Raw genomic sequence first — 27,197 nt, 5'->3', positions numbered from 1 at the left:
CACCTTCTTCCCCCCCCCAACCCCCACCTCAGCCACCCCCCGGCCACCTTCTTCCCCCAACCCCCACCTCAGCCACCCCCCGGCCACCTTCTTCCCCCCCCCCCCACCTCAGCCACCTTCTTCCCCCGCCTCAGCCACCCGCAGTCACCAACTTTCATCTCCCCTCACCTCAGCACCCCCGTTCCCGCCACAATCCCACGCAACCCCCTCCCCTGGCCCCGCCCTGCTCTCCACAGGGCCACGCCCCCTGCCCGTGGCCCCGCGGCAGCCTCACCCACCCAGGCCCCGCCCTGCCCGCGTGGCTCCCCGCGTTGCCCGGTAACCGGCCGGGCCGCTCCCAGGCTCCGGGCTCGCAGCGGCGAGGGAGGGGGCGCCTGCTGGTCTGGTGCCGCAGGGCGCCGCCTCGGTGACTCTGTAGCGGGGCGGGGATGCTGCTGCCGGGGCTCCTCTTTCTCCTGCTGCAGCCGCCGGGCACCTCCCCGCCCCCTCCCGCCGCAGCCCAGCGGCACCATGAGCAGGAACCAGCCGCGCTGGGGGCATCGGGGTACGTGTGTTCTAGCGGGAAGGGGCTGCAGGGGGCAGGGCGATGGGCTGGGAACAGGGGTAGGAAGAAACTCTGTGAGGGGACTCATAGAATATCAGGGTTGGGGAAGGGACCTCAGGAGGTCATCGAGTCCAACCCCCTCCTCAAAGCAGGACCAATCCCCAATTTTTGCCCCAGATCCCTAAGTGGCCCCCTCAGGGATTGAACTCGCAACCCTGGGTTTAGCAGGCTGCCAATTCTCAAACCATTGAGCTGTCCCTCCACCCCGTGATGTGTTCCCCGTTCAGTTGACTCCCCCCATCCTCTGCACAATCCCACACTGAGTTCTATGGCAGAGACTTCCAAGCATGCGGAGAAACCTCCACCCTGGAAGCCTTTTGATTGGGAAAAGCTCAGGCTTGACGAAATTGACTCTCTGGCTTGCTTTCAGTCCCCTGTCAAGCACGCTCTTGTCTCTGGCTGCAGCTCTGTAATAAATCAGTCACATTCTATTTTCTGATCCTTCTGTTTTATCCCTCTTCTGCCCGAAATGTGGTTCTTCATCCTGCTCTGCCTGGTCATGTGTACCGCTATTACTTGAATGGTATTATAAACTACCTGCTACTTCTGTGTTTGCACAGCTCATGACTGCAAAATGCTGTATGCATTTTTATGAGAGACATCAAAAATAAAATGTAGCGCTAAAATACAGTACTTTATAGACCCTGACCTTTCAATATAAGAGGTAATGTTTGACTGATTTTTATAAGATTTCAAAACATCTTGATCATTATAATGAGGAAAATTCAAGGAAGATGGGAAACAAAAAGGGGAGGAAATAGAAGAACTTAGTTTGTTTCCTATGCTGATTCTTTCAAAACATCCTAATTTCAAACCCATAAATAATTGCCTGCAAACAACATTGCATCACACGGTTTGTGAGGCTCTGAGAATATTCAACAGACAGAACCTTGGGACTTTGGCTTTCCAAATAGTTTAGCTGTATCATGGAAATGATGTTCTCATTTCCAGAGTGCTTGCAGAATCGCTAATAGGTTGTTTCCTGTTAGTAAATTAAGGTACTAGTACACACACATACACACAGGCTTCAGAAAACTAAGATACTGCAACATAAATGTTAAATAATAATAATGGCCTGTGTTCTGATGCATTGCTATTACTTATATAAAGGATAGTGTCATCAAATATTTTAAGCACAGAATTTACATTTTCTTTAAGAAAAAAATATAAACTCTACTCATAAAAAAGGGAGATCAGCAGGGAGTCCACTATCAATTTATTACCAGGGCAATGATTAGGTTGGCAGAACTTACATGTGTGCTAGAACATTAAGCAGAAGAAAATGGGGTTGTGAAAAAGATCCTTATTTAAACACAGATAACTAACAAAAGTGGTATGCAGTTATGAGTTATTGAAATCTGGAAACATAAATCAGTTTTATAAATCGTATTTATTTTTAAAATATACCCAGACTGAAAAGGTCTTTAAAAAAGACATAATTTCAATAAAATCAGCCCATTTCCTGCTATTGACTTTTAAGCAGAACTCCTTATTGACTTAATGGGGAATTCTCCTTAAAAATAGTGAGATTTAATTATAAGCTGCCTTACATACATGCAATTTATACATTTATATAGAATCTTTCATTGTAAAGGATCCCAAATTGCTTTTCAAACTGCACATAAGAATCACACCACCCGCAGCTAAAATACAAACAGCTCAATGGTGAAACGTGACACCTGTTCAGCAGTGTATAACACTCTACACAATTTAGAACAGGAAGTAAAGAGTACCCAATCCAGTTGAAAATTCAGAGAATTTGGATAGGTTTCAGAGTAACAGCCGTGTTAGTCTGTATTCGCAAAAAGAAAAGGAGTACTTGTGGCACCTTAGAGACTAACCAATTTATTTGAGCATGAGCTTTCATGAGCTACAGCTCACTTCATGTGAGCTTTAGCTCAAATAAATTGGTTAGTCTCTAAGGTGCCACAAGTACTCCTTTTCTTTTTGAGAATTTGGATAGGAAGTTGGAATTTGGCCAGGACATTAGAGGTAATACTAACTCCAAGGAAAACAAATCCTATCAATTCACTTATATTAAAGGCTGTGGTAGAACAAATTGGTGGCAAGGTAATTACATAATTTTGTTTGAGATTTTGACTGTAAATGGTAATTAGTGTTTGTTTACCATTTTCTTTTGGTATTATACATAGGAACTTGGTTTTCCTGATTTTGAATATAGTTTTATCACTTTTTGTTTTGCAGAATCATATGTAAAAGAAATTAAATACCCAGAGTCATCATTCCTCTCTGAATGGTAAGTCTGTTAATATGGTATGTGACATAAATGAGTACAGTATTCTCTCACAAAATAAGTATTTTTTTAAAAACTAGGGATAATTTTCTTTTTCATTGGATTTACCAATAGCCTACTCTAACTATGCTTTGATACCAGAATAGGTCAAGGAGAATATGGGGAGATTGGTTCATGAAAGGTAGAAATTGTCTTTTTCTGAACTTATCAAGCTACTGGTTGTGTTAAAAAACATTTATAAGTTCAACATTTGAGGCCATCTTTTATCTTGAAGAAGAGAGAGATTGTATGACTATCCTGTTGTCATATACGGTTCTCCTTATATGTGAGTTGTGTATATCATTTATGCCATCTTTGGACTTCAGATAAATAGAATACAGTGCTATTCTGTCTGATTCTCATTCTTTTTATGGTATGTGTCTTCTCCTACAATTTGCTGTTCCAAAAATTTTAGTCATGTAATCCTAAACATTTAGGAGGCTTTTATAGAGATGGCTGGTACCTTCATGCTCTTTGATGGCTCTGCAGCCCAAATATTGTGTTGGTTTTTTTGCTTCAAAATTGCAAAACAAATGTGTATACAATTAACTGTTATTCCTAGGGGTTACAATCCACCAGAAGTATTAGGTCACAGAAAAAAATGCATGTTTATGTTAAAAATGATGTTTTAATATGCTAGTGAATTATTTTCATCTGTGTATATCTTTGGGGAGAATTGCATCCCTATCAGAATTTTTGGTCGGGACTATGCAGAGTGAAAACCATTTTTGTAATCATTGAAGGCTGTGCAAAAATCGTCTCATTGAAGTTCCTTGTATTTTCTGAAAAATTCTGAAGTTCAAAATGAGTGGATTTTTTTTTTAAACGTGTTTTTTGTTTATTTTCTCACACACACACACACCACTGTGGTCTTGAATCGCTGACAACAAAATCTAATTTGAATGATGCTGTTCTACCTTATGGAAATAGAATCTATAAAATAAATTCCTTCCAGGGTTATCCTGAAAAAATACAGAAGTGGAAGAACACAATGTTTATTAAAACATACAAGAAAATCCTCATGTATGTTGTTGCCTCACCCTCTAGGCAATTTTTTTGGAGATCTAGTGAGGTGATTAGAATCACTATTTCTGACACTTCTGACTTAAAATTCCAACCACAAGTAAGAGATGGCATGATATAGTTCATTCCAGAACCTGCTCACTTCAAGGCTGATGAGATTGCTTTCAGAAACTGAACTGCCTTAATAATATCTGTTTGCATTCCAGTGGGCGATTCTGTTCCACATCACTAAGAACTTAAAGAATTTCTTGACATTATGGGTTTTTTAATAGCTTTTCTTTTCATTCATCTAAACAATTTTCCATTAACATACCAGTGTTACATCTGTTTGTTTAATGTCTGAAAGGATGATATAAAACCACTGTAATGGTTCCTATACTGGTATCCCCCCCATCCGAGGCCATCCCTCCCAACAGAGGGGCATATTGTTGAGGCAGCCCTACATTATTCCTGGTATCAGAACAGCTCATTGAAGTCAGAGAAAACCAGCGTAAAATACAACTAACTACTGTCAGTTCTACTTCCAAGTATTGCAGAGTACTTAACTGTAATCCAAAAGACCGCAAGATCTGAGACTGGATACAAAGGTGTCAAAGCTATCTTTACCACTCTTCCCCTCCAAGCTGTGCTGAGCACCTGGATCATTGCATTGGGGTTTTTTGTTGTTGTTGTTTGGTTGGTTTTTGAATGTAAACAAATGATTACAATATCAAACAAAATAATAAAACACAAACTATAGCCTTCGCTTATTAATAGATACCTTTCCTGTCTAAGAACTACTAACTGTGGTATGTAACCTATCGCTTAAATCAGCCCCTGTATTAGATAACTGGAGGATAGTTAGTGTAACGTGCTCCAGAAACAATCCTGGTAATTACAGGCAAGTAAACTTAACTTCAGTACCAGGCAAATTGGCTGAAACTAGGTAAAGACCAGAATTATCAGACACACAGATAAACACGATATGTTAGAGAGGAGACAATACGGCTCTTGTAAAGGGAAATCATGACTCATCAATTGATTGGAATTCTTTGAAGGAGTCAACAAGTATGTGGACAGGGATGACCAGTGTACTTGGACTTTCAGAAAGCCTTTTGACAAGGTCCCACACTAAAGACTCTTAAGCAAAGTAAGCAGTCATGGGACAAGAGGGAATCTTCTCTCATGGATCAGTAAATGGTTTGTTAAGAAACAAAGGGTAGGAATAAATGGTCAGTTTTCATAGTCAGAGGTAAATAGTGGGGTTCCCTAGGGATCAGTACTAGGACCAGCGATGTTCAACATATTCATAAATGATGTGGAAAAGGGGGTAAACCATGAGGTGGCAAAGTTTGCAGATGATACAAAATTACTCAACATGTTTACATCCAAAGCTGACTGCAAAGAATTACAATGGGATCTTACAAAACTGGGTGACTGGGGAACAAAATGGCAGATGAAATTCAGTGTTGATAAGTGCAAAGTAATGCACATTGGAAAATATAATCCCAACTCTATATACAAAACGATTGGGTCTAAATTATCAGTTACCACTTAAGAAAGAGATCTTGGAGTCATCATGGATAGTTCTCTGAAAACATCTGCTCAATGTGCAGCGGCAGTCAAAAAAAGCTAATAATATTAGGAACCATTAGGAAAGGGATAGATAGTAAGACAGAAAATACCATAATGGCACTATATAAATCCATGGTATGCCCTTAAATATTGAGTGCAGTTCTGGTTGCCCCAGCTCAAAAAAAAAAATCTATTAGAATTGGGAAAAGTACAGAGAAGGGCAATAAACATGATTAAGGGTATGGAACAGCTTCTATATGAGGAACAGTCCAATATTTTTAGTCTCTCATGTTAGAAAAGAGACAACTAACGGGGATATGATAGAGGTCTATAAAATCATGACCGGTGTGGAAAAGTAAATAAGGAAATGTTATTTACTCCATCACATATCACAAGAACCAGGGGTCACCTGATGAAATTCATAGGCAGCAGGTTTAAAACACACATTAGGATGTCCTTCTTTATACAATGCACAATCAGCCTATGAAACTCGTTGCCAAAAGCAAAGGCCAAAAGTATAACCAGGTTCAAAAAACAATTTGATATGTTTGTGGAAGATAGTTTCATCAACAGCTATTAGCCAAGATGGTCAGGGATGCAACCTCCAACCAGGGCCACCCAGAGGATTCAGGGGGCCTGGGGCAAAGCAATTTCGGGAGCCCCTTCCAGTGGTGGAGTGAACAGGGGGAGCAGACATAAAAAAAGGTGCCAGCCGCCACTGTTCCCTCTAAGCTGTGTGTGTGTGCGCACGCACACAGATCCTAAACACCGCACACACGGCGAAACACCACGTGCACAAAAATTTGCACAGAAGCACAACAATTTGCACAGAAGAAATTTTTTGCACACACGGCCTGTCAAAAATTTGCACAGAAGAAATATTTGGGGACACGGCCTGTCAAAAATTAGAGGGAACATTGCCAGCCACTTGTACTCACCCGGCGGCACTCCGGGTCTTTGGCGGCATTTCGGTGGCGGATCCTTCACTCGCTCTGGGTCTTCGGCGGCACTGAAGGACCTACTGCCGAAGTGCCACCGGGTGAGTAAAAATTAAAAAGGTGCCACTTGTGCTCAGTGGGAGAGTGGCCGCTGCCCCTCTCCCCCCCCAGCTACACTACTGGCCCCTTCCCTGTCTCAGACCTCAGACTTCAGACATTCTTGTTGGGGCCCCTGCGGGGCCAGGGGTCTGGGGCAAATTGCCCCACTTGCCCCCCCTTCTGGGCAGCTCTGCCTCCAACTGCCAGAAGCTTGGACTGGACACCTGGATGGATCAATCAGTAATTGCTTTGGTGCGTTCATTTCCTCTGAAGCATTTGGCACTGGCCACTATCAGAAGACAGGATCCTGGGCTAGATGGACCATTCATCTGACTCAGTATGGCCGTTCTTATAAAGTAGGCTTTCCCCTCAAAATTCAGTCTGTTACAGAGCTGGCTGGCTTCACAGGAACAAGAATCTAATCTTTCATGAAAAATACCCCTGCTCAACAAGATGTCTCATCAATGAATGGATCCAGAGTGCCTCTTTCCGCTCTATCTTATACTGTAACAGTCTTTTTTATCTTTATTCATAGAGGGCAATCCTTTGTCTATTACATTGTTTCTTTTTCACCTCCAAGTGGTTTCATTTGATTGTAGTTCTATCTGATCAATTTCCATTGACTGTTCTGTAATAGGGCAATGGTAGACAGTTGAGCTTTGCATTACATCACTGGCTAACCAGGGAGGGGTGGCAATTCCCCCCTGCATGAATAGACTGTCACCCCTGGTGACTCCTTTTAACATTAAGACCAAAAGGGCATACACTTAAATCTAGTTGCATCATCATCAATCATCATCATCACTCCCATAACTGCATTGGTCATGGGGGCACTATCATTGGTGAGCAATCAACCAATTGTCTCCACCTCTGATGATTGTGTGTCAGTGCTTGAGTCTCCACAAAGTCCATTCCTGTCCACTCTTTTATGTTGTCAGTCCATCTCTTCTTCTGTCTACCTCTTCTTCTCTTCCCCTGTACTGTCCCTTGGAGGATGATCTTAGATAATCCAGATGATCTTGTTACGTGGCCATACCACTTCAGCTTGCGCATCTTCACAGTCGTCAGGAGGTCTTCATATGACCCAGCGCATTGGGTGATGATGTTGCGAACCTCTTCATTAGTGATGTGGTTGAAGTAGGAGATGCCCAGGATTTTATGGAAGTATCTCATCTCTACTACCTGTATTTTCTGTTCAAGTTCTGCCGTAGGGGTCCACGTCTCACACGCATACAGAAAAATGGATGTGTGCAGCAGTTTCAGTTTGTATTCCAGGGAGATGTTCTTATTCCTCCAAATTGGCTTTAGCTTTGCCACCGCTGCTGTTGTTTGTGCAGTTCTTGCCCGAATTTCTGCCTTGGATCCTTCATCAGTGATGATTGTTCCCAAATACTTGAACTGTTTCAATATCTCCAGCTCTTGTCCACTGACAGTGATAAGTGACTTGATCCCATCACATTTGTTTGTCATCAGCTTGGTTTGCTCTGCATTGATTTCCATGCCATATTTTGAGGAGGGTTTCATCCAGTCATTTCACAAAGTTGCAAGTTCATCTTTGCTGCCTGCCAGGCCATCAATGTCATCAGCAAACCAAAGATTTGAGATTGTTTGCCCCCCAATGCGTACTATGCAAAAGTGATCTAAGGCATCAGTCATTATGCGCGCCAAGTAGACATTGAACAGTGTGGGCGAAAGAAGGCAGCCTTGCCGGATTCCAACAGTCGTGCAAAACCACTCTCCTATTGTGCCATTGATGAGAACTTCACTGCTGGCCTTGGCATACAGTTGTTTAATGGTAAGAATAAGCTTACAACCAACATTGTACTTCTTCATGGTTGCCCAGAGAGCTTCATGCCATACTCTGTCAAACACCTTCTTGAAGTCAACAAAGATGTGGTAGATGTCCTGCTGGTGTTGTAAGTCCGTTAAGTTACTTTCACCTCTGCATAGCAGGGAATAAAACCCAGCTCTTCTCAGGCCCTGACCAGCATCCTAACCACTGAAAAGTCCTTCTCCTGTATTTTCATATTGTAGCTTGTATTCAGTAGCCTCAATGTTCCATTAGCTCTCTGCTGTTATCTCGGTGGGTGGAAGAAAAGCTTTTGAGTGTTTTCTGGTCACAAATCTATGCCCCTTTTTCTTTGACTCATTTTTGGGTGGATGGAGTAAGGATGTGGCCAAATGACCATCCACTTTGGTTCTTGATTGGGATGCAAAGTTACCTTTAGAGGTTGAATAGGACAGGTAACTTTTTCCATGGGGTTTTGTAGTGGCTGACAACACTACCACCGCCATAGATGCTGATACACAGTGGCAGCCAGCGATTTGCAGGATTGTATATTTGTGACCAGAAAAAGTTGTTTTCACTATTTAAAAAAAAAAACTGACCCTGGTTCTTGAGCATTCAGTACACATTACTAAAGCTCTCTCTTAATAAATCAAATACATTTCATATTATTTTTCAAGCCCATGATTCTCACTCTTTTTGTACTAAGGATCCAAAACCAGATTAGTTTAAGGCAACCCACCCAATCCCACAGTCCTTTGTTGCTACAAAAATTGTGAAATTAGACTGATAGCAAAAAACTCCAGATGGTTTGGGGGTTTTGTGGGGCTATTGGCAGTTGGCATACATGCAAAAAGGTTGGGGGAAGAGGGGCTGTGACTGTCTATTGCCTGAGACTGTTTTGCCTTCCATAATGTACAGCCTTAAGGAATGGGAGTTTTGCGGCTTAAAGAGGTGATGGAGCCAGCTAAACAGCCTCTTGAAGTAATATTTTCCTTCTCCTGGAGCTGAATGTGGTGTGCGGTGAGGAAGAAATGGCTGAGAACCTGCAGCAAGGGTTGGGAATGGGGTAGTATGGAGGCAGGAGTTGGATGGAGAATAAGTGATTCTTTCCATCTCTTTCTCACACTCCTGCTGGGTCCTAGTGCCCATAGGATTTTACTTACTTGTTTTGTTCAGTCAGCAGGGCTTCCCCCTTCCAGTCCACTTATGGGTAATTTCCCATGTATTTTGAGAAGTCCTGATTCAAAGTATCTATGTATGTTGGCAACACGATTTGTAACTTTTGAAAAACATCAATCACCTTACTCTTTAAACATGCATTTGCATCCACTGTATCTTTTGCATTTCATATCTGAAACAGCAGATCACTTTCATCTCAGGCATCAAAAGAACAAAAAATGCCAAGTCTAATGTCTGACCACAAATATCTGAATAATGACGCCTCAGGAAGATCATTAGGATGTTTTCCCTTTGAAAGGAGCTGGAGGAGCGCATTGTTAAAGACAGAAAGGATAAAAAAAGGTAAATGATTGAGCTTGTCATTTTATGGTCTATAGTGTAGTTAGCTTGACTAAGAAGCTGTTCTTTCCAGTGCCGCAAATGTGTGGGGGAGAGTAGAACTTCTAGTGCTGCATTTCTCCAAGCTTAATTTTTGGCATTCACAGCCCTATAGAGCCCCTTAATTAAGGCTTCTACATAATCAGTCTGTTCTGTGTGTCTTTTCTTTATAAGGATCTGATCCTTCTCCTTTTAAAGTTAATAGAAATTTAACCATTGATAAGGCTACATTTTAGTCATGGGTATTTTTAGTAAAAGTCACGGACAGGTCATGGGCAATAAACAAAAATTCACAGCCCCTGACCTGCCCAAGACTTTTACTAAAAATATCTGAGACTAAAACTTGCGGGGCGGGGCTGCCTGGGGGCCCTGCAGGTGCCATGGGAGGGAGGCCCAGGTACTGGGGGTGGGGCGGCGTGTGGCTCAGGACCCCCACTGGTGCTGAGGGGGGTGAGGTTGGTGGGGCCGATAGGCTCCCTACCTGACTCCGTGCCTTCCCCCCACCTCCCCCGCAGCAGAAGCAGAGTTTGGGTGTGGGAGGGGGCAGGGGATTCAGGCATGGGATGGAGTGAGGTGGGCTCTGGGTGGGGCTTACCTGGGGCCTCGTTGGAAGCAGTGACATCCCTCTCACTCAGCTGCTAGGTGGAGGCGTGGCCAGGCAGCTCTGCACGCTGCCTCTGCCTTCAGGCACCACCCCCTCAGCTCTCATTGGCGGATCCGCCTGAGGTGCCCCTGAGCCAGGTGCACCAGCCACTGCAGAAGTCACGAAGGTCACGGAAAGTCACAGAATCTGTGACTTTCATGACCTCCGTGACAAACTCACAGCCTTAACCATTGATTTCAGGAGGAGCAAGATTTAATTACTAATGTACCTTGCATTTCCTGGTATTTCTAAGGGTTTCATATGACCATGCATTGACTGAGACATGCAGTTTTTGTGAAATGGCCTCACTTTTTAAAAACAAACAACCCAAGTGTTTTTTCTCCCAATGATATATCTCTACTGATTTCATATTTAGTAAAAGGAGCTTAACTAACTCATCTCATTTATACTCCTTAATGTGTGTTCTAATTATGATCAGATTTTAATATTTTATGTACACTTCTGTGAATATCTACTTTAAGCAGAATACTCTTCAACCTTTGACTTGAGAGACTGCGAGGAGAGTACTGCAATACCAAACCTTACTCAGGAAGTCCAGAGCTATCAAGAAAGCCTATCTCCTATTCTGCAGATGAAAAAAGTATTTGCATATGGTGCTGCTAAACCATTTCCAACTGGGTATATGTCCATAGTCAATGTTTTCATAGAAAAAGTATTTATTGTAGAACATTTTAGCTTTTTAGAATCAAAGTGCACCCTGGGCATATTGCCTCTGAAAAGAGTTGCAAAAGAGTCCAGGTATTTGATAGCTTTGTCAAATTAGTATTTGCTGGAGAGAGTGGGAAGTGAAACTTGTAGTTTATGTTCCCACATCAGCCTTGAGTAATGCAGAAGAATAACATACAAAGTATAGATAATTCTACGGATGTACTTCTGTTGAGTCAATGCAGCAATAAAGCAAAGATTGTCTTATTTCCAAATCCAAAGTAGGTTCCAAGGCACATCCCATGTATACTATTAATTCACTGACACTCAAACTCAATATTAATTCTGTATCATGGCCCAATGTCAGACTTGAAGCCATTGCTAGAGGGCAATCAGCAGTTTTATCACCTTACCAGAATCACAAGAAATAAAGCTGTCCTCCTAGTAAATTTCAAGTGTAGCTGTGAAGAGCAATGATGCTTCTGCGTTCTGCTAAATAGAAGATTTCTTCAATAGAAAATAAGTTAATCCTTTTGACTGGAAAAAGAGGATCCACATCTGGAAATATGTAGATCTCTTACTGTCCTTATAGAAAGTACCTTTCTAGACACATTTCTGAAATAATTCTATCCTTATATCTTAGGTCTAGCCCTCTAGAACTAATTTTTATGTTAGTCAAGATAGTAAGTTAGTTCATACCTCCTTTAGGCATCAGGAATGCCTTTTCGATACAGAGAACATCTTCTCTATTAACAGTGACCAGATGTTCAATCGTCATTGTATAAGAAAGACTATTACCTTGAAGTTAATTTTCCAATATTTCAATCTTCCTTCTCAGCATTTTGCTTTGTCTCACAGTGTTCTTACTATATTGTCTGTGCTTCTGTTGTATCTAATAATTGATCTCTGTTTGCTTCAGTTGGGACTAAGTGCTTCCTACACAGGAGTCCACCAAGCTTACATATATAACGAAGCAGGGGAGTAACTTTTCTTAACAAATATGTTTCTCTTCACTCCCTTCCCTGTCTCCCATCCCTTGGTCCCCCCCCCATCTAAAAGATGTGAGGAGGACAAGTCCCCTCCTTGTAATTACACCAGTGCTATCCACAAAGTACCTTTATCTGGGACTTTTTTCTTGTGGTCTTCAGTATGGTTTACAAACTGCTGCCATGGGTGGATAAGCTGTCTATCTGTAGTCACTTCTGGAAATAAATAAATAAATGTGATTGGTAAACAATGGCGAAAATAGCATGTGGTACTTAGTTTTCAACACACTAAGTTCCTAAAAATATGCTGTTTAGAACTAAGTTCAGTATATGTAATATTCTGCTAACATAAGCACATATTGCACTTCATATTTTTGTTACAACTCGCTCATGCCAATGAATCTTTTCTGAATCATTGTTCTTGATAATGATAAAGCAAACAATAATTAATTACAAAGTAATGTAATCTCTTCTCAGTAAACAAGAGTGGCCTTTCATACATGCATTCTTACTACTTAAAACAATTTGCCAGAAATTCATCCATAATTGAAATTTTTGTTGGACTGTCTCTCATAACATACTGTAGCTGGAATTTAGTCATAATTATTCTATTATTTTATAATAAAAAATGCTACTTAAAGGATATTTATTTCAGACACGTCATCTCACAATGTTAATTATCTTTGTTCTGGGATGGTATTTAGGGAAGCATGTTATACAATGGATTATCATTTCAGTACAGACTTCTGTTATCTGTTTAAATCTTGTTCTGATTGTTTTTAGCTCTTATAGTAAAGATGATAATGAGCATATCTGTGTGCCAACTTCATACATACTTCCACAGACCTCATCACAGTACTTAGGATACGAGTTTTGCAAAAAAAGGTACGTCTCCATTTTAAATTATTATGTATCACCATTCCCTGAAAAGTTAAGGAAAGGTTTTAAGTTACTGAATATGCAAGAGATCTTAGTAATGTGGTTCTTAACTGCCTTTTTCCAATATGTATGCAGTGTTGTTGTAGCCATGTTGGTTCCAGCATATTAGAAAGACAAGGTGGGTGAGGTAATATTTTTTACTGGACCAACTTCTGTTGGCGAGAGAGACAAGTTTTTGAGTTTACACAGACCTGAAGAAGAGCTCTGTGTAAGCTCAAAAGCTTGTCTCACCAACAGAAGTTGGTCCAGTAAAAGATATTACCTCACCCACCTTGTCTCCCTTCCTCCAATATGAAATGTTGCCACCTTTTATTTCTGTGATTAAGAAACTGGATTGGTGGCTTCTTCTGGATGTGATGGAGACTAATTGCTCCAGCTTTCAAATACAAATTAATTAATGCATGCTAATAAGTAAAACTTATGTCCTATTTTCCATAACACCAAACAAAATCATTTTGCTCTAGCAGTACATTCTCTGTGCCCTGGCAATATTCCAGAATTTGAATTCTTAGACTTTCAGTTTATAGTGCAATATTGCTTGTGAGGGACAAATGTTTTAATTTAGGAAGAGAGCCAAGTGGTTCTCAGATAATATGGCTAATTTTACCTTATTCCTTGTGATTCTGGACCCATGTTGCATTTTGAAAGAACCACGTCTGTGTACTTTTTATGTCTTTTACTAAAAAGAATAAATAAGCACATATTTAGATTGAAGAAATATATTGATAGGGCTAAAACTACTATAACTTTAGTAAACTAAGAATGAAACAATACAATAATCAATTAAGGTCACAATTGAGATTAAATCAGTAGATCAATGAGTTAACAGTGACATTAGTTTAGATATATAGTGTAGGTGTAGCTGTGTCAGTCACAGGATATTAGAGAATCAATGTGAGTGAGGTAATATCTTTTATTGAACCAACTTCTGTTGGTGAGAGAGAGATGAGCGCTGTGGGGCTTGAAAGCCTGTCTCTCTCTCTCTCTCTCTCTCTCTCTCTTTTATTCAATATCTTCATAAATGATCTGGAGGATGGTGTGGATTGCACTCTCAGCAAATTTGCGGATGATACTAAACTGGGAGGAGTGGTAGATACGCTGGAGGGGAGGGATAGGATACAGAAGGACCTAGACCAATTGGAAGATTGGGCCAAAAGGAATCTGATGAGGTTCAATAAGGATAAGTGCAGGGTCCTGCACTTAGGACGGAAGAACCCAATGCACAGCTACAGACTAGGGACCGAATGGCTAGGCAGCAGTTCTGCGGAAAAGGACCTAGGGGTGACAGTGGACGAGAAGCTGGATATGAGTCAGCAGTGTGCCCTTGTTGCCAAGAAGGCCAATGGCATTTTGGGATGTATAAGTAGGGGCATAGCGAGCAGATCGAGGGACGTGATCGTTCCCCTCTATTCGACATTGGTGAGGCCTCATCTGGAGTACTGTGTCCAGTTTTGGGCCCCACACTTCAAGAAGGATGTGGATAAATTGGAGAGAGTCCAGCGAAGGGCAACAAAAATGATTAGGGGACTGGAACACATGAGTTATGAGGAGAGGCTGAGGGAGCTGGGATTGTTTAGCCTGCAGAAGAGAAGAATGAGGGGGGATTTGATAGCTGCTTTCAACTACCTGAAAGAGGGTTCCAAAGAGGATGGCTCTAGACTGTTCTCAATAGTAGCAGATGACAGAACGAGGAGTAATGGTCTCAAGTTGCAGTGGGGGAGGTTTAGATTGGATATTAGGAAAAACTTTTTCACTAAGAGGGTGGTGAAACACTGGACTGCGTTACCTAGGGAGGTGGTAGAATCTCCTTCCTTAGAGGTTTTTAAGGTCAGGCTTGACAAAGCCCTGGCTGGGATGATTTAACTGGGAATTGGTCCTGCTTTGAGCAGGGGGTTGGACTAGATGACCTTCTGGGGTCCCTTCCAACCCTGATATTCTATGATTCTATGATTCTCTCTCTCTCATCAACAGAAGTTAGGGAAATAAAAGATATTACTTCATCCACCTTCTGTCTCTAAATAGCTTAGATGATCATTTATCAAATCATCAAATTAATAACCAGGTAATCAAATTATATCATGAGGCTGAGCCAAGGAAAAATTGCTTTTATTTAATCAAGAGACTGAAGGAGGTAGTTGTTGTCCTTTAATCCAACAACCCCAACCAAGGGATCCTGTCTTGACTGTGAAATCAATTCACCAAATGTAGAACCACAGAATATCAGGGTTGGAAGAGACCTCAGGAGGTCATCTAGTCCAACCCCCTGCTCAAAGCAGGACCAATCCCCCACTAAATCATCCCAGCCAGGGCTTTGTCAAACCTGACCTTAAAAACTTCAAGGAAAGGAGATTCCACCACCTCCCTAGGTAATGCATTCCAGTGCTTCACCACCCTCCTAGGATGTGACTATCAGTTTTGAGTTTAGATAATGACTGAGAGAGATTCAGTGGCATAGCCAGCATGACATATTTGGGTGGGCAGGCAACTATGGGGGGGGTGTTAGGAGAGCAGGAGGAATGGGGGGCCCACCTCCCCCCCACCCCCTGCAGCCAGGCTTGCAGGGGATGATGGATGGACCCTCTGGCCAGGGGTTCCCTGGGCCCCGGGCATGCACCCAGCTCCGGGAGGAGACGCTGCTCTCCAGCGCACACAGCTCCTGGCTTTCTTCCAGGTCCCACCGTCCCTCACCGGATCCAGCTCCCCCAGACGGCAGGAGATCCTACCTTTTTTTAAGATCTCCTCTACCAATGGCAGCCGCACGCTCTCTCACCCTCCTCCCAGTGGTGGATTAGCCACTGGGCCACCTGGGGCCCAGGAAAAATGGGCACTCCTGCACCCCACCTGCTCCGCTCGCCCAGTGCTCCTGCCGGGAAGCGGGGTGGGAGTGCAGAGGCTTGCTCCACTCCACCTGCCCCACCAGCGCTCCAGCCTGGGAGTGGGGTCAGGGTGTGGGGGCTTGCCCCACTCCACCTGCCTGCCTGGTGCTCCAGCCAGGGCACAGTGTCAGGGTGCAGGGGCTTGCCCTGCTCCACCCGCCCAGCTAGGGTGACCAGATGACAAGAACAAAATATTGGGACACATTGGGGGGCAGCCACAGGCTCTAGGTTTTTTGCCGCCCCAAGCAAAAAAAAAGAAAGAAAAAAGCCGGAGTGCTGCCAAAGCAAAATATCAGGACAAATGGTGTCCCGACCATACATCGGTCAGGACGCAGGACAGACAACTAAATATTGGGACGTCTGATCACCCTACACCCAGCCCTGGGAGGAGCACCAGGCAGGCAGAGTGGAGCAAGCCCCTGCTCCCTGGCTGGACCTTTGCAGGAGCGTTGGGCGAATTGACGGAGCGGGGCAAGCATTGGGGCCAGAGCCAGGGTGGGGGCGAGAGGGGGGGCTGGATGCTAAGTGAGTGGGCCATGGTCCACGCAGGCCCACCTATAGCTATGCTCCTGGGGAGATTGCACAGAGAGGTAAACTGCACTCATCTAGTCTTAAGGACATACAGAGACCAAATTTCTTTGTCCACAACCTCAGTGCTACTCTGCTTCCTCCTTAAAACTTTCTGTTGCTATGATAGCTATTATTCTAGTCTCTTACTCGTTTCCCACTTCACACAAATACCACAGAACAGAGATGATTACTGAATAAGGCTGAAATAGCAGCTCTGTATAACAGGTCTTTTACCTCAGAGACATTACCAATTTAGATGGCGGACTTGGGGTTTACTTTTCAGGTTTCAGACCTGATACATTCACACCCTAATAGAATAAGGAGGCACCCCTCCCTTAAGACAAAACCTAAAAAAAGAATTTGAACTTTGCTTTGTGGTCTCGGGATCTTAGTTGCTGCAGTTACTAGAGCCAGGCAATGTAGTAGCTTGATCTGAGCTCTTGGCACCACTGAGGGGGTCTTGGATAGCAGTAGGCTCATCAGACTCGCATAGCCAACAACTGGAGTCTTCTTATCCTGTTACCCTGGGTGGTCTGCCCAAGGGGAATAGGAGGGGCACTTAGCTTCAGATTGTTGGTAGATCGAGAGAGCACACTCTCTTCTGCAGTCTTGACCTTGATGAGGCAATTCTCACTTACTCTTCTTCAAGGACTACCTTCGTAGCGTGGGGACTAATTAGATGGTCCTTCTACCTGAATACATACAGCATGGCCCAATCCTCTCATGTGGGCAGGCTTCAATATGAGATCACTATGGAAAGTCCCACTCAGGGATGATCACTATCTGGAAAGAGCTGCTTTTACATCTTAGAAATATAAATTCTATCTTAGATCAGATAACTGAAGTGTCCCCAGACCTAACTTCTATGTGAGCTCTTCCCCTCACAGCTTTTCCCATCTTACTTTAATAAATACATTGCATTTTTATACCATAATTTAGAGGATCTCAAAGTGCTTTAAAACCTTAAGCAAGCAGGCTCATATGAAGTAAATAAATAATATCCCCTTCCTATAGGTGGGGAAATTAAGGAAGAGAGGTGAAGAGACTTGACCCGGGACACACAAGTCCATGGCAGAGTTGACTCCTGACTTGCAATCCTGTATTCTAACCACCACACCGCATTCCCTTCACTGTCCTTTTCTACTTTAACACATTGTTGTCCTTAATGGGTATTCATTCCTGTGGCCTGTGGAGAACCTACTACAGAAAGTGTTTTGTTTTTTCTTCTTTTTTGTATCCCAGTTCTTTCCACCCTTGACAGAAGTATTAGTTTTTAAGAAAGTTTATGTTAGACAGATATTCTGTCTTTGATTAACTATATTCTTCAGGTTCTATATACTTCATAATGGGGGCAAAAATAAGTTCTCAAATGTTTACCACTGTTGGCACTGACTTAGTATCTCTTAGGGCAGGGGTTCTCAAACTGGGGGTCTGGACCCCTCAAGGGGTCACAAGGATATTACATGGGGGGTCGCAAGTTGTCAGCCCCCACCCCAAACCCTCTTTTGCCTCCAACATTTATAATAGTGTTAAATATATAAACCCATGTTTTTAATTTATAAGGGGGGTCGAACTCAGAGGCTTGCTGTGTGAAAGTGGTCACCAGTAAAAAAGTTTGAGAACCACTGTCTTAGGGTGTGTCTGCACTGAAGCTGAGAGGTGTAATTCCCAGTGAGGGTAGACATAGGCACACGAACTCTGACTGAGGATTATAGCCTCAAAGTAGCAGTGTGGCTTCACAGCTTGTGATAGCCACCAGAATACAATCCTGTCCAGGATTCTAGGTATGTTCTCAGGTAACTAGCCGAAGCCACCACCCATGTTATCGTGGCCACAGTGCTATTTTTAGCACACTGTCTTGATCCGAGCTAGCATGTGTACCTTTATCCCAGCTGAGAATTACACCTTTCAGCTGCTTTATAGACATACCCTTAGATACTGCCAGTTCCTTCTTTCCTAGTTCCAGCCCCACACCTCTCAACAAAAAAATTTACTCAATTTTCCCACATGTTGGATACTCCTCAAAACCAAATGTATAGGCTTGCCTAGACAGGGAATTCTCAGGAAAGTTAGCATGAATTAGCTAGTACATGAATTTAAAGTACAGTGGCCTCTTCTGCACTAGCTCCCTGTATGGACACATTTATTCTGCACTAAGAGTGCCTTTTTGCACTTTAGCTTAATCCATTTTCAATGTCAGTTCCACACAGCAGTGGAAGTAGGCGGTACTCTCCAATATTTATAACTGGTATGGAGTACCAGAAAGACACAGGAGGAACTGGTAACCCCAAGCCTCCTCTGGCACGGCTGTACCACCTTTCCCCCTGCCCTTCCATGGAACTGCCTCTCCTCTGGCTCCATCTGTACCGCCGGAGGACAGGGCTGGGGGAGCGGGGCTTGAGACGGTACAGCCGCTGGAGGAGCTGCCGGTGTTCTGTTCCTTTCCACTCTTCCTCTCCCAGTGGGGGAAGGAGCAGAACCCCCAGCAGCACCCCACCCCCAGCCCTGTTCTCCAGCGGGGCTGCTGCTATAGTAAGAGGATGGGGAGATAGCTCCTCGGAAGGGCAGGGGGTGCGGCTGGGAGCACCCGTTGAAATAAATGTGACAGTTCACACCTCAGAGCTGTCTGGTTTGTTTAAATGAAGATTCTGGAGAATAACTGAGAGGTTTGGCTAGTCCTTCACCTGCCCCCCAAAAGAATGCATCCCCCATTTGGGAAACACTGTTTATGGGATCACAGTAGGGATGGGAGTGATGGGGAAATAAATGGTGAAAATCAATATTACCAGCAGAGCCTTCCTCGCAATACCAATTGAAATAGAAATCGTGCCCTTCTCAGTCACTTTTTGAAAGAGGACTACTTCCTTATGTAGGGGAGACTTACCTGTGGTGGATCTACAGAAGAGAGGAGTAGATTCTTGGAACCCAAGTCCACTGAAGATGCCAGCCATTCATGATGGAGCTGGAGAGAGAGGAGCTTTGAGGTAAGGAATTTTTAGTGGAGGTGGAGGAAATGTAACTCCAGTTTCCTTATGAAAAGAAATACATGATATGGCATGTCTACAGGAAAGGGGGAATCGGGGAAAAGAGAAACAGAAGGACAGTGGTTTAAGCGTTACTGTCAAAATAACTTTTTTGCTTGTGTAAGCTACATCTCCACTTGGAGAGTTGCCAGTATAGTTCTGTTGGTGTGTCTGTACCCGCAAATCCTTTAAGTGTAGACAAGGCCTGAAATGGCAGAGCACTGGAGAGAGTCATATATGGAAAGGAATCTGTACAAAAGGTAGATAGAGGGAGGAGGGATGTTGGTGGAAAAGATCAAACTGTTCTGTGCTCCTCAGGCAAAAAGTTTCTTATATATGCACTTGTGTTACTTTCTAGTGACTTATTTCAGAGTGGTAGCCATGTTAGTCTGTATCAGCAAAAAGAAAAGCAGTACTTGTGCCACCTTAGAGACGAACAAATTTATTTGAGCATAAGCTTTCGTGGGCTAAAACTCATTTCATCGGATGCATGCAGTGGAAAATACAGTAGGAAGATATATATATATACACAGAGAACATGAAAAAATGTGTGTTGCCATACCCACGATAATGAGAGTGATCAGTTAAGGTGAGCTATTATCAGCAGGAGGAAAAAAAAAAACCTTTTGCAGTGTGTGATACAACATGGCCAGAGGGCAGCAGGAGAGTCTTTTTTTGGAGCCTTATTCCCTATAGAGGGAAGAAAGTTTTCTATAAATTAATTAAAGCACCTGAAGCCAATTAGAGCACTTGAAGCAGTCACATGATAAAAACCCCCCTGCTTCAACCAGACAGGAGGAGGAGCTGAAGCAGAGTGGATTGATTGATGTGGGAGTAGAGAGCAGTTTGGAGGAGCTGAAGCAGAGTGGATTGGCATTGGAGCAAAGAGCAGTTTGGAGGAGTTGAAACAGAGTGGATTGGTGTTGGAGCAGAGAGCAGTTTGGAGGGAAGCAGAGGAGAGTTTGGAGAAGTGCTGCGGTGGGCTAAGAAGACCAAGACCCTAGGTAAAGGGACACCTGGCCTGTGCAGAGGGAGAGCAGGAAGCTCCACAAGCTGAAGGGTAGGAGAGGGAAGTAGCCCAGGGGAAGGAACTGCTTGTTCTAGTGGTTTACCACTATTCCTAGGGCCTCTGGGCTGGGACCCTCCCTCTCCACTCCCCTCCTCTAGGACACTAGTGGGGCAGTTAATACCCTAGTTCAGGGCCAAAAATGGTGCCCTGAACCACCACCCCACTCCCAAGAAGAGAATGCATGAGACCCATCAACATAGTGCCAGCAATTTGCCACAAGTGATAATCAGGATGGCCCATTTCCAACAGTTGACAAGAAGGTGTGAGTAACAGTAGGGGAAAAAAATAAGCATAGGGAAGTAGTTTTACTTTGTGTAATGACCCATCCACTCCCAGTCTTTATTCAAGCCTAATTTAATGGTGTCCAGTTTGCAAATTAATTCCAATTCAGCAGTTTCTTGTTGGAGTCTGTTTTTGAAATTTTTTTGTTGTAGTATTGCAACTTTTAGGTCTGTAATCAAATGACCAGGGAGTGGCTTGTTTGTAAAACATTGGGCAGAAAACTGGATGCTTTCTCATCTTTGTATTCAACGTTTTACTTACTGTAATTAGTAACATAGAGGCCATTATAGTCTGGTGAAATAAAATTCCAGAATGGGAAAAAGTTAAAAAGGCTACAGATGTGGTTACTACTTTAACTGTATATGTTCCATCTAATTTTAAATACCAGAGTAGGATGGCTTCATATTCACTAGACCTAAACATCAAGGAATATATCCTAGCCCTCTGCTCAATCCCTTTGTGCATTCTGGTAGTATGAAGGGCTGTCCTAAGAGGACAACTACAAACTCCTGTGTTATAGGGGGAATCTCTGGTGGCATAAAGAGAACATCTATTTTTATATATCTAACAAAAAAATGTTCTTTATAGTTACTTTTGGAGGTGGATTGGCTTGACTGACCACCTCCTGACCCAAAAGTACTGTCTGCAGAAACGAGCCAGAATAGTTGGTTACTAATCCTTCCCATTCCATTCAATGAAATTTAGGAGGGTTTTTTTTTCTTTGCTGTTCTTTATTGTCTATAGTGGTAGCAATTGATTTGATAGTCTCTGCCTCTGAGCCTTTCAAATTTTGCTGATTGTGGGTACTTTGAAAGGGGCCCTATATCTAGAGTACTGGGCCCTATAGCAGATCTGGGTTCCTTTCCCAGCTCTACCACTGATAAACTTGCCTATGCCACAAAGCATAATTTCCATGCCTCAGTTTACCATCAACATGAGGATAATAGGAATATCAGTATTAAGGAATTAATATTTGTAAAGTACTTTTAGGCATTTGGATGGAAAGGGCTCTGGAAATGTAAAATAATTATAGACTTCAAGAATCCTTTCAACCTCTCAGCAACAAAACAGTCTTTCTTAACTCCCTCTGATATTTGGGAACATGATTAGGAAAGACACTAATGACTTTCCATACAGTGAATAAATCTAACTATTTTTTTATTTGTGCTCTCTATAAAGTGGGTGCTTTTTTTATTCAGCTATATTAATTTCAAGACTTTTCACTGTGACATCCATAGATCCAAGAAGAATAATCACGTTTCCAGCATATATTCACTTCCAGTGGGACCCAGATACAAGTTTGGTAAGAAATGTATAATCTGTGTATGATTTTAGTGTTCAGCTCTTGTCAGATGCTGTTAGAACTGAGGAGTTGTAGCAGAGGCAACTCTAAGGGCTTATCTACATGGACAGTTAGTTTGTGGCAACTGGGGTATGAATCTACCCCACCCTAGCCTGTTACATACTAACTGCCTTTGTGGACTCTGCTGAAATGCATTAACAGTTTGTTAATGCGCTTTGATCTAGTCCTCTTTGAAAGAGGATTATACCCCCAGCTTGCCAAAAACTCTCTGTTGCTGTAGACAAGCCCTAACTTGTCAATGCTTTACATTATAGCTTTCTTGTGCTTTCATTCCCCTTTTGAAAACTATCGGGTAGCTGTGTTAGTCTACATAGGTGTCAACTCCGTGGGTGCTCTGCACCCACCGGGGAGATCAGCTGTTGGCAACTTGCAATCAGCTATTTAGCATGGACAGCAGCTCTTTGTCTGTGGCCAATCAGCTGTTTGGCGCAAAGTCCGCAGCGGGCTTCTGTGAGTCCTTTTAATTTTCAGGGCAGAGGGAGCTGGGTTGGGGGGACAAGCAGCCAGGGCATGGCAGCTTCTGGGCTAGCTGCGGAGGGGTGCGGGAGATGGGGTGAGCAGCCCCTCGGCAGGGAGCTGGGGGGGAGATGGGCGGGCAGCTTCTCGGCTGGCCTCGGGGCTGCTGTGGGGAGTATGGGCCATGGGGTTTCTCGAGGAAATTCTCAGCCTACCCTGGTGTCTGCCCCAGGACCTGTGCTCCCCCTCCAGCCAGGAGAAACCAGCTGCAGACCCCCTTAGTGCTGGGCAGAGGGACAAACCAAAAAGACATGGCTCCTTTAAGAAAAGTTTTGCCATTGTGTCTGAGTGAACTTGGGCTGGGGCCAGGAGCTCGTCCCCTCCCATGCCCTGTCCAGCCAGTCAGGTGCGCCCAGCCATAATGAAAGGTGAGAGGGGCTTCACTGCAGCCTCCCCCAGCACAGATACTACCTGTGCCTGGACCCCTCCCATGTGGGCTCTGGGAGCTCCCAACCCCTACGGTTCTGACCTAGGTCCCGGGGCTCTGCATCCCTTCCCCTGTGTGCGGAGGGGACAGAAGGGGGCAACACCCCACCAGTGCTTCTAGCCACATCCTCCCCATGGGCTCTTCTCCATGGCTGGCTCTCATGCCTGGGAAAGTAACGCTTGCCCAGCCCAAAACTGTCTCCCTCTCCCCCACGCCCAGATCAAGCCTGCCTGAGGGGCTTTTCCTCCCAGAGAGGAAGTTTATCCCCTCCTCTGCTGATCAGCATCCCCTCCTCCCTGTATCAGGAAGGATTGATTTCCTTCCCCTGGATCCATCTCTCCCCCACTGCAACTTTTAGAGAATTCCTTCCCTTGCATCCACCACCCTGTATCAGCTTCAAGTCAGGAGAGGCTGCCTTGCTTCACCTTGGGACACCTGAGCTTGTCTTGCTTCAGGGTGCTGGACGGCTGCAGCACAGTGAAGGAAGCAACCCCCACCCCCTTTGGCCATGGTCCCACCAGGGGCTCCCCTCCCACAAAAGTTGCAGAGTGTATAAGGGAGTCAGCAAGCAAGCTTCAAAGTGGGGGTGGGCTGCAGCCCTGGGGACTGGGAGAAGCTGGAATGACACAGGAGCCACCCAGCAGGATGAATGAATGGGCCATTTCTATGCTGGACTGTTGAATTAAATTTCTCTCTCTGTCTCAGGGTGAGCAGTTTCTGGGCTGGCCGCTGGGGCTGGGGGGAGACAGAGCTGCTTTGACTGCGTGGGTGGGAGCGGGCACTAAACAGAGCCACCAGGAGGTGGGGAGCAGAGAGAGATGGGAAAAGGGACACAGGTGGAGAGCAAGAACTGGGAAACATCAGGAAGGGGAGATACCAGTGATAGACACACTTTCAATAACTAGAATGAAAGTGTACAAATATGTTGAAAATAGCTTCCCCTCAAAACTGGCAGAGCACCCCTCCAGCACACGCACCTCGCCCTTAAGGCAGGAGGGGGCAGAAAGGAGTGAGCGGCAGGTGGGAGGCATGGGGGCGGGGGTCAGCAAGAAGGAGGCATTCAGGGGAGTCTAGGAGGATGTGGCAGGAAGAGGTGGAGTGGGGGCGGGGCCTTAGAGAAGGGGGCGGAGCCAGGATGGGGCACCCACCGGCAAAACCAAAAGTCAGCACCTATGTTAGTCTTTATCCACAAAAACAACAAGGAGTCCAGTGGCACCTTAAAGACTAACAGATTTATTTGGGCATTAGCTTTCATGGGTAGAAAACACCACTTCTTTGGGGGGGGTTTTACCCACAAAAGCTTATGCCCAAATAAATCCCTTAAGTCTTTAAGGTGCCTCCGGACTCCTCGCTGTTCTTTTGAAAACTGTTCCCTCTGATAAAACTTATTGAAGTTCTAGTGATTACATACATTTATTGAAGGGATAATGTTTACAGTGAAGTGTATGAAGAAATAACACCTTTTGCTGGCAGTTACAATTATCCAACCCAGCTTTTCTCATTTTTAAGTGTCACTTATTTTGAGTATACTGTTAGGAATTATTCTCTTCTAAGATGACAGAAGAGTCACATGAATAAATGTTTCTTGGTTTTTCTATGGATTTGATTTTTGCGGGGGGGAGGGCTCAGAATTCCATTTGTCAGTTCAGTTTCATGAATAGTTCTCTGTATGGAAAGAGTAATGTGACATAACACACATACTCATGTCATTTGTGAGACAATGACATTTCACTTTTTCATGGCTGTGATTGGAAGAAATTTAAATAATACAAAATGATTACAATAATAGAGGATACTTGGCACTCAGAGGGCTTTATGAAGTGTTTTGTAGCTGTAGACTTCACAGAATCTTCCCACTATCCACATTTTGCACATGGGGAAACTGAGACAGAGGCTGCAACTGGCTCAAGGCCAGAGGACATCTCTGTCAGAGCTGGGATTAGAACTGAAGTTACTGGTTGCTAATCTTGTGCTTCACTGAGTAGAATGGTGGTCTCTAAACCAGTGGTCCTCAAACTAGGGCCGCCACTTGTTCAGGGAAAGCCCCGGCGGGCTGGGCTGCTTTGTTTACCTGCCGCATCCGCAGGTTTGGCCGATCGTGGCTCCCACTGGCCACTCCAGGCCAAGGCGGGCTGTGGGAAGGGCGGCCAGCACATCCCTCGGCCCACTGCTCTAAACAGTATGATGAGATCAGAGAAAAGATGACTTGAATGAACCCACTGACTGCCAGTGTCACTATATTTGAGGAAGAAAATAACTACCAACAAGTACATGAAACATCTGTGTTGTGACTTTTTCATTAGAAGATATCTCTGGAAAGTGTTACTTCTAAACTCACTTGACCACATTAGCCACTTAAACTTTGTTATGCTGAAATATCGATCTAGCAAGTACTGGTTTTAGGTTAGTTTGGTTCCAAACTACAATTGTATTTATACTGCTTGGAAGGGTTAGTAGGTAGCAAATTAATCTGTCAGCAGTATCCTGTGTAATAGTTTAATATTTGTAATACTGAAATAAAAATGTCTCCAGATGAAATGCGTACCTCCTATTAAAAGCCCCTTATGTAAAAATATTTCTACATGTGGTGGTAGATGAGTTAAAAAGCAATGTGAAAAGAAGTAACAGAAGATAAAATGAATAATAGTGGGACTGAAAACCAGACAGATATCAGTTTTTCATAATTTGCCAAAAATATTATAGTTAAAAATGTCAGTATCATACATATGTTTGGCTTGTCCACTGCCCCTTTCAATGTGGATTTGACTGATGTTCACCATTTAAAAATACATATACTGTCAAGACTTGTTTTCTAGAAGCTTGCATCCCCATGTTGATGTTTTAATTTGAAAGTGGAATGCCAAATTTTAGGGTTAGACAAGTGACTCATTAAACACAAACCAACCTCTCAAGTAACTCTGCTGAAGACATATTAAAGGTGCTTAAGACCTACCTGATTTAGTGCGGTAGAATCAGTGGGGGTTTTTTTCTCCCCTTAGGTCATCACCATTTTACAGATCCTTTTGCAGGAGCTCCACCTGAATATATACAGAGACTCTCTGAAATAAAATCATTTCAGTGTGAAACTATACGTCAAGAGAAAAACAAAAAATTGAAATGGGGCAAGAAAGAAGAAACATGGACAAGCTGATGGGCAAGAGACAAGCTCTTGTGTACGCTATTTTGTGAGCTTAGATTGTTTTGCTCACTGAAATACAAAAACTTTGCTTTTAAATACAGTATGATGCTAAAAAATGATTTACCTGAAAACCTGTTTAATATCAATAAAACTGAATAACAAATCTTGTGATATATTTAATAAACATTTTATATATTTATACAGAGCAATATGCAGTGTTTTTCATTAAAAAGTCATAACTTGAGTCTTAAAGATATGGATAACAGTTTATATAATGTAGACTTGAAATATTAATCTTTAAATGAGAAGCAGACCTTTGATTGTATTAACTCTGCCACTAAAAACCAGCTACATGCCTATTTTTCATGTGTACTTCTATGGTGGAAACTATAGTGCATTTAATCTTTAAGTTTACTTATCTACTAGATAAAAGGGTAATTGTGTATATATATATTTTTATGATCTGATCTCATTTTAGTTTAATATATGCAATTACTGTTCATTTAATAATGAGCATATTTGGTTTTGGTCACTTTACTAAAGATGCAATAACTGTATGCAGATTTGTTTACAGGTCTGCTTTTCATTGAGCCTTGTTTCAGAGTTTGTAGTAGACCAAAGAAACCTGTTTCCCACACTAAAATTAAGTAGGAAGAAAAATTTCCACTGGGTGGCATAGTTACTCCCATATAAAATCCACTATTTGTATATCATCAATAAACTTTGGGCCCAGAGCTTCCTCCCTTTCATAAAACTTTCCTCTACTGATCTGGCACTAAGGAGATCCAGGGGGTAGGGGGAAATCCTTCCTCCACAGTATGTTCCCTCCTCCTGCCCAAAC

At 43.3% G+C, this 27,197-nt stretch overlaps 1 protein-coding gene across 5 annotated transcripts; it reads left to right on the top strand.

Moving 5' to 3' along the window:
- The first annotated feature begins 322 nt into the window (after positions 1 to 322).
- On the top strand, positions 323 to 26,557 carry C2H8orf89 (chromosome 2 C8orf89 homolog). Of its 5 annotated transcripts, none has more exons than XM_073329384.2 (8): positions 323 to 544; positions 2,810 to 2,861; positions 9,661 to 9,821; positions 10,986 to 11,139; positions 12,936 to 13,037; positions 19,411 to 19,521; positions 22,150 to 22,214; positions 26,217 to 26,557. In XM_073329384.2, the coding sequence occupies exons 1-8, from the start codon at positions 511 to 513 to the stop codon at positions 26,366 to 26,368; spliced, it is 831 nt and encodes a 276-aa protein (XP_073185485.2). In that variant the 5' UTR covers positions 323 to 510; the 3' UTR covers positions 26,369 to 26,557. The 5 variants fall into 5 exon arrangements, with proteins under 5 accessions (XP_073185485.2, XP_073185484.2, XP_073185486.2 ...); XM_073329383.2 differs by having other exon boundaries at positions 10,983 to 11,139; XM_073329386.2 differs by having other exon boundaries at positions 514 to 544; positions 9,664 to 9,821; positions 10,983 to 11,139.
- Positions 26,558 to 27,197: the final 640 nt, after the last annotated feature.

Source organism: Lepidochelys kempii, chromosome 2 (assembly GCF_965140285.1).
Source record: "Lepidochelys kempii isolate rLepKem1 chromosome 2, rLepKem1.hap1, whole genome shotgun sequence".
Lineage (NCBI taxonomy): Eukaryota > Metazoa > Chordata > Testudines > Cheloniidae > Lepidochelys > Lepidochelys kempii.
This window is presented reverse-complemented; position numbering and strand designations above follow the sequence as displayed.

Excerpts from the sequence above, each read along its gene's own strand:
- C2H8orf89 (XM_073329383.2), top strand. The coding sequence starts at position 511 with ATGAGCAGGAACCAGCCGCGCTGGGGGCATCGGG. Across the intron at positions 9,822-10,982 it reads GACAGAAAGGATAAAAAAAG|CAGAATACTCTTCAACCTTT; the intron begins GTAAATGATTGA and ends ATCTACTTTAAG. Across the intron at positions 13,038-19,410 it reads TACGAGTTTTGCAAAAAAAG|GGGAGACTTACCTGTGGTGG; the intron begins GTACGTCTCCAT and ends TTCCTTATGTAG.